The sequence below is a fragment of the Anguilla rostrata genome, chromosome 13 (assembly GCF_018555375.3).
Source record: "Anguilla rostrata isolate EN2019 chromosome 13, ASM1855537v3, whole genome shotgun sequence".
NCBI lineage: Eukaryota > Metazoa > Chordata > Actinopteri > Anguilliformes > Anguillidae > Anguilla > Anguilla rostrata.
Genome location: NC_057945.1, coordinates 17656910 through 17671545, shown reverse-complemented (window position 1 = coordinate 17671545; position 14636 = coordinate 17656910). Strand labels below are relative to the sequence as shown.

The 14636-nt window shown below is 41.4% G+C and overlaps 1 protein-coding gene across 2 annotated transcripts; it reads right to left on the bottom strand.

Moving 5' to 3' along the window:
* Positions 1–3002: 3002 nt before the first annotated feature.
* On the bottom strand, positions 3003–12987 carry LOC135237419 (type-1 angiotensin II receptor-associated protein-like). Of its 2 annotated transcripts, XM_064304556.1 has the most exons (6): positions 12830–12985; positions 12308–12342; positions 11798–11906; positions 10982–11192; positions 6649–7049; positions 3003–6610 (listed from the first exon to the last, which is right to left on the bottom strand). In XM_064304556.1, the coding sequence occupies exons 1-5, from the start codon at positions 12854–12856 to the stop codon at positions 6925–6927; spliced, it is 507 nt and encodes a 168-aa protein (XP_064160626.1). In that variant the 5' UTR covers positions 12857–12985; the 3' UTR covers positions 3003–6610; positions 6649–6924. The 2 variants fall into 2 exon arrangements, with proteins under 2 accessions (XP_064160626.1, XP_064160627.1); XM_064304557.1 differs by lacking the exons at positions 3003–6610; positions 6649–7049 and adding an exon at positions 7067–9162 and having other exon boundaries at positions 12830–12987.
* Between the last annotated feature and the right edge of the window lie 1649 nt (positions 12988–14636).

Genomic DNA, 14636 nt, shown 5'->3' with positions numbered 1-14636 from the left:
GGAACAAGTCAAGCTGGCTTAAGAGTGTTCCTCTGGGGCTGACCTACTGCTTCCTCTCTTCCCCTGGCTGTGACATGAAACTATCAATCCTGCCATCAGACCTCGCAGGGGGTTGGTGTGGGCTGGTTGGGCTGGACTGTAACCACTGTGTTGCAAGTGTCACATTCTCATCATATTGTTGCAGTGATAGTTGCTGGTAAGATATGTTGAAATGACTGTTGTATTAAAAGAAATGAGTGCAACACATTTCCTTTTTTAGCCTCAAGTACAGTTTTTTTAAATGTAGTCATGGGACAAACTTTTTTAAGACAGGACTCAAAATAGAAGTTTATTACCATGTAGGGACCCTTCCAATACACATACTAGCATAGCCTAATGGACTATAAACCCACCTTGTACTGTATGCTCCATTTTGGTTCCAGACCCATAGTTTAAAAACTGCTGGTCTAGGCAGCGAGCCATGTTTTCCTCTACCTCCGGGTCCCTGCTGTCACCACTGAAGCCGCTGTGTTTAGGGTCTAGGGACGCCTGCATTTGAGCCTTGCTCTTGGCACCAGTCTTCTCCTCCTCAAAAATGTATAAGGATTTTTAATGACATAAATGACATCACTGGAGGCACATAAATCCAAAATATACATCGTAGATATTCCTAAAATTCTCCCTGTCTACATTTCCCTGTTATGTTGGATTGTAACATATCTGCTGTATGTGTACAAGCAAGTAATAAAGCTATATAAAGTGTGTTTTAATAGTTAACACAGGTAACAGATTTCTTCTGAATTACTGCATGAGAATCACATCCCATTTCAGCTTTGCCATACCCTGTCATTGTCACCCACTATACAACTGAATTATTTCAGTGTTTGCTGAAGTATCCTAGCAGCTTGGAGCTCAGACTCATAATTAGAACAGACAGTAAAGTGATGGTTATGCCAGCAGAATATCTACTGAGCTCTGCAATTTTTCAAACCAATCTTCGGAGGCAAATTCTCTACGAGGCATACATGCTCAGCCATGACTGAGTAAATCTGAAGCAGACAGAGAATCCTAATGAAACATGCCTGGAGGTCAATGAGCCCTGTTCCACTGAAACTCATCATTGATTGCAATTAAACAGCAGAGGGATAGTTTATTACAGTAGTGGTAATTTTAGTCAACCGTTAGAAATAGTTGCCAGTGAAAAATTGATGGATATTCCACAATATAGCTCAAAAATGGTTATTCAACACCTAAACTACTGTAAATGTAATGCACTCTCCAATTTTACAAGGCACTTGTACATGTACGTGTGCTGTGATTTCACCTGTTAAGTTGGTACAGCAGTCACAGAATCTAGCATTGAAAGTGAAAATATGGGAGTGCTGAGTGGCACATCCTGTTAGGGCACCGTCCCAGTGTGTGGATGTGTTTCATGGTTTGGTATCAAATCTATTGTGGTCTTCAGCTCCAAAGGACAATGCACAATTTGCGGTTGTTTTTGCCCAAGGAGGGAAGGACTCATTTGGCCTAGATGACTGTTCATCGTCACTCACTACCGAGCCCCCACTGGTCAACTGGGTGCCCAGTCTGCTAATTCAGGGAGCATATATGTTTGTGGGCTGTGGTGGAAAAATAAGTGAAGGTTTGACATCACATTTCATAGCAGAGTGTGTGCTTCTGTACACTCCCAAATTAATAGTGGTGGTTGAAGCAATAAGCACAGCTAGTAAATGCAACTGGGCATTTCAGATTTGGAGAAAAAGTGGGAGAAGTATGAAAACTGACATCACGGAACACGCAATAATATGAAATCTTACTTCAATAAGATTTACAACAAAGAATCAAAAAACACTTTAATCTCTGGAGCAGCTTTACTAAATTTTAAACAAATGGACAATGGTTGCTTAACAACATTGAATGGGAATTATATTTTAAAATATGAAATAGTATATCAATTCAATAATCTCAAAAATTGATAACCTTTAAATTGAAAACATATATTACATACAGTGAGCTCCAGAATTTTTTGGGATAAAGGCTTTTTTTAAATTTGTCTCTGTACTCCACAATTTTAAATTTGTAATCAAACAGGTCATATGTGGTTAAAGTACAGAGCACAGAGCCAAATCAATAAAAATTCCCGAAACATTATGGAGATCAATGCATACACATACTATTCATCTTTAGAATACTCTGGAATTCAATAACTTAACAATAAAATATTTCCCTAGGACCCAGGACCCAGCGACGTAGCCGATGAAGACAAGTCAGGCTTGCAAGATGAGATACAGGTAAGAGACCTTGTGTCTGTGGTTAATCAATTTGCTCTGTAGCCTGGCCTCTCCTCCTTGACCTCAATCCATGCTCATTATACACCCTGCATGATTTCACTGGGGAGTTCATCACATGGAAGGAGGGAGCGAGTGAAAGAGAGGTGAGAGAGAAAGCGAGAGACTGTCTGAAATGTGTGTGGAGGAGATATCAGGTGATTACAATTCTAAAACACCAATGCTTCTCTTCTCCTAAGATAGATTCTCTAAGAACACTCAGGCACCCCACTCACTGACTATTCTGCCACAGCATAGCAGCCTGATGAGACCAAAGATTAATTACACTGGAATCGTTTCTGGTAAGTAAGAAGAGTCAGAAGAAACCATGCAGGGATGTAGTACATCACAATTTAGTCAGCGATGTCATAATTTCTTGTTTTCAGTTTCTTGATTTTGCCCAATTTGCTGCAGAGTTCAAAACACTATTGTACTATATCAACCATGACTTTCAAGAAAAACCCTTTGTGATCTCTCAAGTATTTTACAGGGGAGATTTGCCATGTTAAAGAGAGAGGGAACATACAAGCATTTCCTCACTCTAAAGACCAGGAGTCAGAACAGGTGGGTTACAGTTTTAGTGTCCAATATCAACCCAGTGTTGGAAACTCTACAGAGCAGAATTTCAGAAGTTCCTCTGTAAACAGAAGTTCCTTATGTTAGGTGTGGAGATTATTCCAGGTACATCAGAAAATGTATCTTTTTTCTACTTTGACTTTTATTTAAAGCACTCTGGTATTAGAATGACACAAAATTCATGTTCTGATTTTTACATTGCTTAGTGATCAGGAAATGGAGCAGAAGAGACAAGGTGTGTCTGTCAAATGACACTACAGCATGACAACACAATAAAAATACAGCACAGACACTCATCTAACAGAACAGACCAAACTAATATAGAAAGCTCACTGGCAAATACAGCACAAAAAGGATAATGAACTGGTCAACTTCTAACAAACCTCAAAATCCACATTAGAACTGAAAATGGAAAGCTCTCATATTTCTTATAGACATGAAGGCAGGGCACATCTCAAGCACTGATTCATTTTTTTGTGTATTGAGCAAGAGGAGAAAGGAGAAGAAGCTAATAGTGGGGGTAGAAGATGAGAGAGGAAGAGAAGACACCTGAGTTATACAGCAGAGCAGCCAGGCTCCCAAGGGCAAACGCATGCACTGAATGGTCAAACCGCACGTGATGCATTACAGGACACCTGCTCCACACATTAAAGGACACTTAGGGGCAGTCTCTGAACAATAATCAATACTCTACTTGAATGGTTTATTTCCCCATTGATTGACCTGTGATGCCCTTGAACAACAGAAAGGCAATAAATAATGAAATGCCAGTTCGACCAGCAGGTTAATTTATTTCAGATCAGGCAGGAACATACGGGTGGAGTCACAGAACATTTAATTATGAAAGCAGCACATATTTAATTTGGAATAATGCTACTCAGTGATCCAGTGTAGTTGATACATTCATTGTTTTACTTCCCCACAGGGATTGTAACAAAGCATGTGCCCAGAACTTGTTTTAGTACCATAGCCCCCTTCCCAATATCAGAACTCAACAGAAATGCAGCTCTTCAGAACTCACCCACAGGTACCTTTCCCACTGTCTTTTTTAAGGCTTGTGGGCCTGTGAGTGAGGCCAACAGTGAGCTCTTTAAACTCAAAACTTTGAACTTTGGGCCCTGAGCCAAACACAGACCACATGGCTCAAGGCGGAGTTACCACATTGTTTTTCATAAACCATTTTGATACTATTTTCATTCTAGTCAACCGCAAGACGGCCAGCTCGCTAGCACAACTGTGAGAATCAGACACTGATGCCACCATAGAAAAAGGAGCAGAAACACTCATGCTGATTCACTACAGACATTGGACAGAGGTTAATTTAGAAAACTCAGTGGTTTCCAGAGTTTAGCTTTAGTTTACGTATAGACCTCCCAAGCTTTAGCTCCATTCAGTTTCAAGACCTAACCATTAGTGGAGAAACTGCTACAGTCCAGTACCAGGGTTGCTTGCCTCTGCAGAACCAGGGTGATCTCTGTTGAACTACTATAACAATCACAATGATAAGCAGTCATCAACGTAAAAAAAAAAAAAAAAAACCCAACAGGTTTTCCTAGGATTCCTGAGTGGGTGATTATAAAAATCTACACACACAGCAGTTACACACCTCTTAATTATATTAGCAATACACACTTTTTATTCAGTTACACATAAGTAAACAGCAAAAATCTGCACTATCCTTGATCTGAAGCATAGTGACATGCAATACGCAAACAAAAAAATGAGGACATAAAATTGGGAAATAGAGATTAATAAAGATCAGAGCCACTTCAGTAAGAGACTGTACCCTCCGTATGACTGTCTTAAGCAGTACAAACTGAAGGCGTATTCTTCTAAAGCAATGATAACAAATTCCATGAAGACAGCTGCAAAAACTCTTCTCTGCTTAAAGAAGACCACGTGGTTCTGTAGCTCATTCTTCACTTCTAATACATTTTTTTGGATTCACTTTAATCGACTTTAGTTTAAGCTAAAAATAGACAACTCCTAAAAAAACCATAGGGACAAATACTGCAGCTCAAAAGACAAAAACTTCACAGAAACTCTGTCACGTGTTCCGCCACCCGGATCTGGTGAAAACCAGTGCGAGTTAAACTGCGTCTGAAGGCCTAACATTATCTCACTGAAGCAAGTGTGAGACCCTGTCTCTGCCATGTCACTCAATTAAAGTCCAGTCAGGGCCGAGTGAGCCAAACGGCCAGTAACTTCATTCCACCTCGAGCCAAACCCTGTTGACAAATCTGTACAAGTATAAATATTCACAAATAAAGCGGCAGCAGCATGAGGCTAAAGAAGAAAGACTTTCAAGATATAAAAATGCCCACAACACAAAGACAGCACTAAAGATTACGGGCATGACAGATATTCTCATGTGTAACAATAAGGGAATGTTTAAAATTTCTACAAGTTACACACAGTGGTGTGGATGTGCTATAAAGACTGCGGCACAGATGTATGTTATAATAGGGGCATGACAGAGATTCCTACATGGTGCAATAGGAGATTAGCACAGGAGATTCCTACATGCTACAACAGGGATTTAGTTGATATTCCCTTATGCGACATTGGGGGCATGGATGTGCTATAATAAGCATATGGAAAAATTTCCACTATGCTGTAATAATAAGGGCTGTGGCAAACACGCCTGCCACAGGCCACCGAAGTGGCTTTCCTAGGGGCCCTCCAGCACAGAGACACAGGGAGAAGATGTTCAAGCAGTCCAGATTTATTTGCAAGGGGACAGCAAAACGCTGTCATGACAGAGGCTCCCTTGTGTGGGTGGGGATGGCAGATTTAACCTGTGCGCAGTGATTACCTCACTATGCACAGGTGCAGCCACTCCTGTTCCTGGGTCCAATTAGCCTGACCAATTATCTAATTCTTAACCAATTATCCAATTGGCCAGGTCTAATTAGCTTGACCCAGGGCAGGTGTGGCTGCTTAAATCAGCCATCCCCACACCACAAGGGCATAGAATAAATGTGTAATTGCTATGGTAGGGGTGTTGCAGGGGTTACACTGCAGTGGGTGGAATGCAGATTCCTGTGTGCTACAGTAAGGCTATGAAAAGTGTTCCTAAATCCTGAAGTTGGATATTAGGATGATTCATATGCTACAGTAGGAGCACATATTCCCTTATCCTGCAGTACGGGCATGGCACAAGCTCATATGCTACAGTTAGGACATGGGAGATACTTTGGTGTGTGAATCACCACACTTTTCTGAGTACTGCACAAACCCAAACCATTTCCTCCTCTGAAATCCACACTGAAAATGGCAAACAAACAGCAGTCTGCTAATAAGCGCTCAACAATTACCAACATTTGTTTACCAACTGTATCACCACTTCAGCTGAATAGTTATCAACACCAAACTGCTTAAAATACAGTTTAATATTTTTTAAGTCAAAGCTACCTTTAACACTAAACACTCGAATATAAATATTAATACAATCCAGTGTTAGCGATAAAAATGTTGTTAGTACTGATATGCCACTCCCTTGGGTTCCCAATAGTTTATTGAACCAGAACCTGCTGATGCATTCTGGACCATGTCATTAGTCAGAGCTCTGAGCACATAAAGCACATATGTCCATGTATGACATTCTTTGAACTGAATGAAACATTCAGAGAAAATACAGCTTTTTTTAACGTCTCACCTGTTTTCAAGCTTGAAGTAAGACACTGATTTCAGGAAATGCACAAAACACCTTTTCACACCCTGCCCCCCTCCCCCCCCGCCTATCTCCCGAAAAACCTGTTGTCACCTCAGCCTACCCACAAAAGGCCCTCAACTAGCTCCAACATGCTCTCCTATGTCTCTCAATAGGAACAGGCTGAGGCAGGCTGAAGAGGAAAAGAAGGAAAAATGGCTACTACACAAAATAGCACTAAAGATTAGGGGATAACATAACAGGCAAAAAATGCATAACAGATATGCTTATATGCAGCAACAAGGGAATGTTTTAGATTTCCCCAAGCTACAAATAGTGGTGTGGAAGTGCTAGCCCCAGCTAGCCCCAACATGCTCCGCCATGTCTCTCTCAGTAGGAACGTGGCCCAGATTTGGGGTCCCCCGCTTGCCCGTATGCCGTGCTTGGGCTGCTGGACTGATCCTGCTGGTCAATGGACTGGTAAGAGTCTCGGTTGCGGGTAACAGTGGGGAAGCCTGCACGAAAACAAAAACAGGGCACAGTCAGCCAACTGCTACAGGCTTAGTGCATGTGATACAGACACATGTCACGCACACGAGCACACACACACACACACGCATACATACACATGCACACATGCACATACACACTCACACACACACACACAAATACACCTACACACACATGCACACACATACACACACGCGCGCACACACACACACGCACACACACATGCACACACGCAGCAGCACTTCAGCCTTGACATCTAGACTTTACAAGGCTGGTCACTAAGACCATCTTTAGAGTACTTTTGTCCAACTAATCAATGAAACCTTGCTGCAATATCATCACAAAGCATCCTGCTAATCCTAAGAGGGGGGAAGTAATCTTCAAAAGCAATGAAGACCAAGGTAATTCAATATATTTTATGAATGGTACTAAAAAGAAACAAATGTGCAGACAAGAAAAGGCACAGGAAAGAACCTCAATGCCTCTTCCTTCTCTACAGGGAGTACACTTCCTGTAGCTACATTCATAAAAGCTCAGCAATAAACATTCTTCCTTAAAGATAAGCTCAGGATTTAAATGTTTGACCATACTGGTTTAATTAAGGGGAACAGTGCAGTTACTGAATTAATCTACTCCACAAACCTGTCTTTAACCTAAAAGGCTGAAAAAAGAGAGCAACCATTTAAAATGTATATAGCTATTACATTTTCTAACAATAGTACTGCAACGTACTTGTAAATAGCCAATGTGAAATAGAGACTCTGACTGGCAAATCATCTCAGTTTAACCTGTACACCTGTGATTGTTTCAGAGTAAGAGAATAGAAGATCACCATCAGAATACACCACCATTTCATTGATCAAACAGGATGCTGAAATGTTTGAATCAAAATCTGCCTCTATACTGAAAAACAGTGAGTGTAAGTCTTTAATAAATACACTGTAATTGCTGAATTATTTTGGTTCATGCACTAACACCATCCATTTCTATTCAAAACAATGGTTATTAGTCAAAACCAGTGAAACCTGAGTGCAGAGTAAATTCTGACAAATTTGCAGCTTATTTTGAGGAAACCAACACAGTCAGTAAGTACTAGCAGTGGCTTATACCAAAAGGAGGCCTGTCCAATTCAGTTTAGGCATTTTAAGGACACTAAGGCACAGATCATGTTGTTGATTTTCCCGAATATAATTTATTAAAAATAAACCATTTAAAAATGTATATTCTAAAAAAAATTACTATTCTTATTATAAACACACAGTAATAAGTAAATGTAAAAGACACAATACCAAACAATATAAAAAACAAGCATTTCTTAAGTGAGCACCACATCATATAATTATTCCCTTCATTATTTTCAGAGCAAAAAAACAATCCATCTACATCACCTATGCAATGCATAATACTAAAAAAGGGAATCAATTCTGTCTGTCCAGTGAGATACAGTACACACTTTGTATTAAAACCAAGAGAAATTGTGCAATTTATATTTTGTGGTATTAATCACTAAAATAAATAAGAATTTTGCTTCTTAAATGGCTTTTCCTCACACATGCCAGACAGTGATAAAATACTTGCAGATTTAAATAATCTTATTTCTTCTATACTATACAGAATAACATCACAAATGCACATACAATCATGCAAACACACAGATAAAAAAGGAACATCTGAGACAGCAGCAGACATCAACAGCTAGGAAAAGAAATCTATACACACAACATGTATTAAACAGGTACAAACACAGGAAAAGGTGATTTTAATGTGACGGAATGACTGAGGATGACAGATATAGGAGGGATTCAGGGGAAGGTCCTGCATTGTGATTGGAGGAGGGAAGGAGAAAGGACCAAGAAAGTTCCAATGAGAACACAGGTGCCCCCTCATTCTGATTCGAGGAGGACTGAGGGTGTGTTTGGGCAATCCTGACTTGATAAATACAGTAGGGCTGACAGTTGGGAAGGCCGAACTCAGGTCATCTGAGGACAGCGCTTTGAATGAAGAGATGAGAGAAAGGAGCGGGGGGGAGGAGGGAGTGGGGGGTTCAGTAGCGCCGACCAAGCAAGGCACTGTCACAACTGTCCGTGGTGCAGCGACTGTCCAAAGAGGTCTCCAAGTCTGGGGTTCAAAACACAAGGACACAGGTGGCCAAACAAGAGAAATACAGGAGAAAAACAGAGTCAAATCACAGGCAGAGGGGACACAGAAAAGACACAGGAAAATTGCAGAGGAGGGGGAGACAAACCAGGATATAATCATGTAAGGGGGACATGAGATCAAGACCAGCTAACATCTCACTGCAAGTTCAAATGAGTATGAAAGGCCTGTTACAATGAAGCATCTGACGCAACACAGCTGCATGCACCATTATAACACTCTCTTGGGTGAAACCAAAGCATGTTTATGTTTATCCCAAATGAGAGCACTGTGCACTCAATGTAAACAACTGCCATTCCTCCAGATTATGTGAAAGAAATAAACATACAAAATAAACAATGCTGAAAAATAACTAGTTTCAAAATTATCTCTGTCTATGTTCTGTTAATGTAAAGAGATACTTCCAAGAGGGGAAAAAATAAGACCAAATAGATTTTTTTTTTTTTTTTTAAATACTTCATTACAAAGGTATCCAAAAAGAAATTTTGCACTCACCGAAAAGAACCATGAAGGTTTCAATAAGGATGTTTCGAAAGAGATTTGTCACTTGTATAAAGATCACACAGATGTGCCTGACACACAGGCCATTCTTGGATACTGACAGGGAAACTGTGTGGTGCAGCCCATGGGGAGACGGTGTGGTGCAGCCCATGGGGAGGCTGTGTGGTGCAGCCCATGGGGAGACTATGTGGTGCAGCCCATGGGGAGACTATGTGGTGCAGCCCATGGGGAGACTGTGTGGTGCAGCCCATGGGGAGACGGTGTGGTGCAGCCCATGGGGAGACGGTGTGGTGCAGCCCATGGGGAGGCTGTGTGGTGCAGCCCATGGGGAGGCTGTGTGGTGCAGCCCATGGGGAGGCTGTGTGGTGCAGCCCATGGGGAGGCTGTGTGGTGCAGCCCATGGAGAGACTATGTGGTGCAGCCCATGGGGAGACTATGTGGTGCAGCCCATGGGGAGACTATGTGGTGCAGCCCATGGGGAGGCTCCACAATGTATCTTCATTAATAAAAGATAACCATTAAAGGATGTTATCAGTTAGTTTGCATGCAACATGCCTGGAACATTTTACTGTGACTTCTCTCAAAACTTGCTTGGAAGACTAAATGCATTCTAGTAGTGTTAGGGGACTGTTTCTTCATCTTATCTCACAACCAAATTAGGATCTAACCAGAATGTTTCACAACATTCTTCACATGTTTAGTGTTAGCTGGGTTGCAATCTTGGAAACTAAACAACTTAATTCCTCTCTGGTCTTAAAAACTGATGCCAAAAAATAATGTTAACATAATAATTTGTTTTAGCAATCAGTTTTTATCAGTGCATTAGAGAAACACAAAGGAAACTTCTGAAAATACTTTGTATATACTGCAGTAAAGAATTCTCAGCTAGCAGTTTGAATGTTCCACAGTGGTTTCCCCGCTTCTGAGAGTGCTTGTCTTGTGACCACCGCTTTAACTAGATTAGCTGGGTCTCTTGTGATATGAGTGTGTGGTTAGCACAGAGACTCTCAGCTTGAGTTCTATCCTTTTTCACACATAAAAGCAGAGGCTCTGCCACAGCCCCCCCCCCCCCCCCCCCGCAACACAGGCAACAAGTGAAAATATTATCCCCGTCAGATCTTCAAATATTACCCTCCTATATCCATGAAATAACACTGTGACAGCAGGAGAAGGGATATGAAAAAGTGCCAGGGATTCTTTCACTTCCACTTGGTTTTGCGAATAAAGCCCTAGTTCCGCCAATTTAACCTTCCACTTCTCCCTCAGGACGTCCACTCACCAAAGTTGACATTGTAGTCCCCGCCCCTCTCACGGTACATTTGATAGACGAAGAAGCAGGACACGGGTTTGAGCAGGAGACTGAGGATGGCCATTCCCACGCTGAAGTGGAATGTGTCGCGGGCACGCTCTGGCAAGGAATCACCCATTGGGTAGAAAAGCCCTATGTGAACCATGTCCGTCACCATGGTCACAATCATCCCAATCAGGAGCTGGAAAATAAGGTGGGGAGGAATGGGGATGAAAAAAATCAACAGAGTGAAAAACACTGCTAAACCAGGTCTGTTTTCAAAAATCAGAAATGTACAAGCTAGGGGGGATGACAAGAGGTAACATTCTCAGCCTGAGCTTCAGAACTACATTGATCACACTTTGGACTTAATTTCCCATCAGGCCTATGGGTGAAATATTCTGGTACACTGAACTGTTTTCCCCAATGACCCAGCTTAAGAGACATAAAAGAGTGTGGAAGAATGCAGCATCAGAGATTACAAATTAAATAAGGTTTTGAAAGAGCAAGAAAGTCCTTGAGCTGAATACGGCTCCTCAGGGGTCAAGTGGGAGAGAGGTATTCACATCTGTTCCTACATTCCAGATGACTTCTAATCAGGGTACATATAAATAACACAGCTCCCTTTTTGTCACTTTCAGAAACATATTTTTTGTTTTAATTTCGACATTGACGTAGCCATAGAGGGGCATTTTCTCCACATCCGTATTCTGTTCACAACACAGTTGCTCGGTGCATTCGCACAGGGTATACAAGTGCTTCAGGTGTTTGATACATGACTAGGAAAGGTGGTGTGGTTCTGCTCACCATTAGCACAGCATCAATGGAGTCCCTCTGTGCGATGGCCCACACGCCCACAGCAAGGATTGTGAAGTTCCCCCAAGCATAAGAGGCTGGCAGCGAAGCCATACAGCCCCTGAGAAGTGCACAAACATACACACACAAGCACACACACGCACACACATGAAAAAAATTATGATAATGAGAACTGTCTAAATTCAATGAAAAGCTGGTACTGTATTCAGGAAGGTTCAAGTCAGTTAACCTGCAAAGATCTTGTGAGCTTTGTAGAGGAATGGCATTAAATGATGCTTCCTGATTTAACAATGCATGATTGGTCTTTTAAACGTGCATTATCATCAGTATCCAAGCATTGTGCAAAACAGTGTCCCTGTCTGAAACAGAAAGCACACATCTCCGATCCCCCGCCCCCTCTTCATTGCCAGTTCACAGCTCGGCTAAAAGAGGCTCTGGAGTGGACAACTCGAGAAATTCCTCAGGTGTGCGGAGAAAAACGCAATATCCAAACCGACTCACCAGATGGTCAGCAGCCAGTGGACTAGCACTATGGCCTGCGGGGAGAAACGCAAACACATCACCCTCCCATCACACTTGTCTCACTTTCGCAATCCAGTAGAGGAACAACTCTACAGCAATTAACGTTGGTACTTTCGAAATTGAAGGCTAGTAACTACCAATAGTCGTTATAAAAAATTAACAGTTAACATAAACACGTGATAAACGATATCTCTGAAGTTATCGTTACAAGATACGAGAAAGTACGAGTCTACCACTATCTTAGAATATCAGACAGCCTATATCTTGTTAATAGCTTGTCTTGTTAGTGCTATCGGTAATTCGCCATGTAGCCTACGATGACATACATGTTAGCTAACAACGATGAAAGACACACGACACACTGCTTTTAATTGCTGTCATAATGTTCTCATTGCGTATACGGTGCGTAAAAACTTTCACAAAGTTGATCACTTTCATAAGAAACTGTAACGCCAAATCTAGTTGCTTTCGTTGTCATTAAATTCGCACCTTCGCGCTTACCTTCAAATTTATGGCTGGAATTTCCATTCTAACTGGAAAGTGTAGACGTTCCCGTTAGCTTTTAGAATGTCACATTAAAAAGCACAAAACCGGGCTCCTTTTTCCTGCCTAAGTGTCCGACCCCTCCCTCCAGTCAAGCATAAAACACTAACCATGTGACAACAGCTTGACTCTCTCCACGTGACTATTTACCCTACCGCCCCACATGACCCAAACATCAGAAGTGGCCTCTAATTAGTTATAATACATCATAAGGAAGATCCTGGGAGGGGACGTTTCATATCCTTTTTATTAACATATGTTCATCATCTTATAGTTTATATGCTTTCATTCTCTGGATCCAAATCCTGGGGTAAGCAATAAGCAGCCAACAAAACTTTAAAAAATATATTATACCAGTTTAGGTTAAATAAACATTTTTTGTTTATACACACATATCATTGGTACTATTATTTATTTATTTATTTATAGTACAACAGCTCCTCAATATTTAGCACATATTTTTAATAAGAATGCCAGATGGCAACATGTATTTTACACAAGAGCTAAAACAGGAATGAAATGTCACACATCTGAATTTATAGCAGTTAGTCAAATGCTAGTCAAAGGTTTCAAAAATCTAATATAATTTCTAAATAGCAGTTATTAAACAGCAGTGAGAAATAGTGACTAATGAACGGCACTCATGGTCCGAAGATTACGGAATTGAATCCCAGGTTAGCTACAGCCATTTTACCCTTCAGCTAATTATTTCACTTCAGTTGCTCTAGTAAAAGCAGAACATCTAACATGCAAGGTATGGGGGCTGTATAAAGTTTTTTTTTAGTTGGTCTCATTGCTGCAAACTCCTCCCTTCAGCTCCAGAGAGGGCAGAGAAGTACTCTCCTCAGAAGTTTGTGCTGCCAGGCACCGCATCGCCTCATCGCAGTCAGTTTTTCAGTCCACCGCCTGAGCTGTGGTCGCACTTCACATAACTAGCCAAGGCGGACCAGAAGATCTTACTGCTGTGTGGTGAGACAGAAAAACCAGCTCAATGATGCTGTGACTAATCCTGCTCTTCCCTGCCTGGCTGCTGGTCACAGTCAGCAGTGGCACAAGTGTGATTTTCTCCACATACCATAATGTTGTCTCAGCGGGAATCAGCAACCGCTGTAATGTACATTTCATAACACACGCAGTGGTGCAAGCTGTGGTCAGAAGAGTGAAAAGAAGTGTATTATATTCACTGTTACCTGTTACCTATATTGCCACCTGTCACGACCAGAGGTAAAGTGGATGTCATACACTAAATGAATAGTCTGACTGACATTCAATATTGTTTTAAACTCATTATCATTACAGCCTCAAAGTTTAACTTTAGTTTTTCACTAAAAAAGGCATAATTATAAAACCGCACAGAAAGGGAGTCACTCACATACATTCAGAATTCATAAAACCATTTAGATGATCAATACCCCATGAATGATAATGGGTTAACAAAATCTCCTATACCAGCAAACCTGAAAAGACACAAGCTATTGTGACAGCTTTGAAACTGGTTCATCACTATTTTTTTTACATACAATAGATTTACATCATTCATTACAAACACACGCACACACACTCGCGCACATATGTATCACACACCGGCCGCGTTAAAGCAGGATTCTGGGGTTTTCTGCAGAAAAAAGGAGCCGAAATGCTGGAGAAAAATACATTTGTGGTTTGAATCCCGGCCAGGGCCTTTCTGTGTGGAATTTGCTTGTTCTCCGTGTCCGTGCGGGTTTCCTCCAGGTACTCCAGTTTCCTCCCGCAGTCCAAAGACATG

Bases quoted from the DNA above. Each gene is read 5' to 3' on its own strand.
- LOC135237419 (XM_064304556.1), bottom strand. From the start codon at position 12,856: ATGGAAATTCCAGCCATAAATTTGAAG. The intron at 12,343-12,829 runs GTAAGCGCGAAG...TTCTCCCCGCAG, and splicing joins TTCCAGCCATAAATTTGAAG to GCCATAGTGCTAGTCCACTG. The intron at 11,193-11,797 runs GTGAGCAGAACC...CTTATTTTCCAG, and splicing joins CCATTGATGCTGTGCTAATG to CTCCTGATTGGGATGATTGT.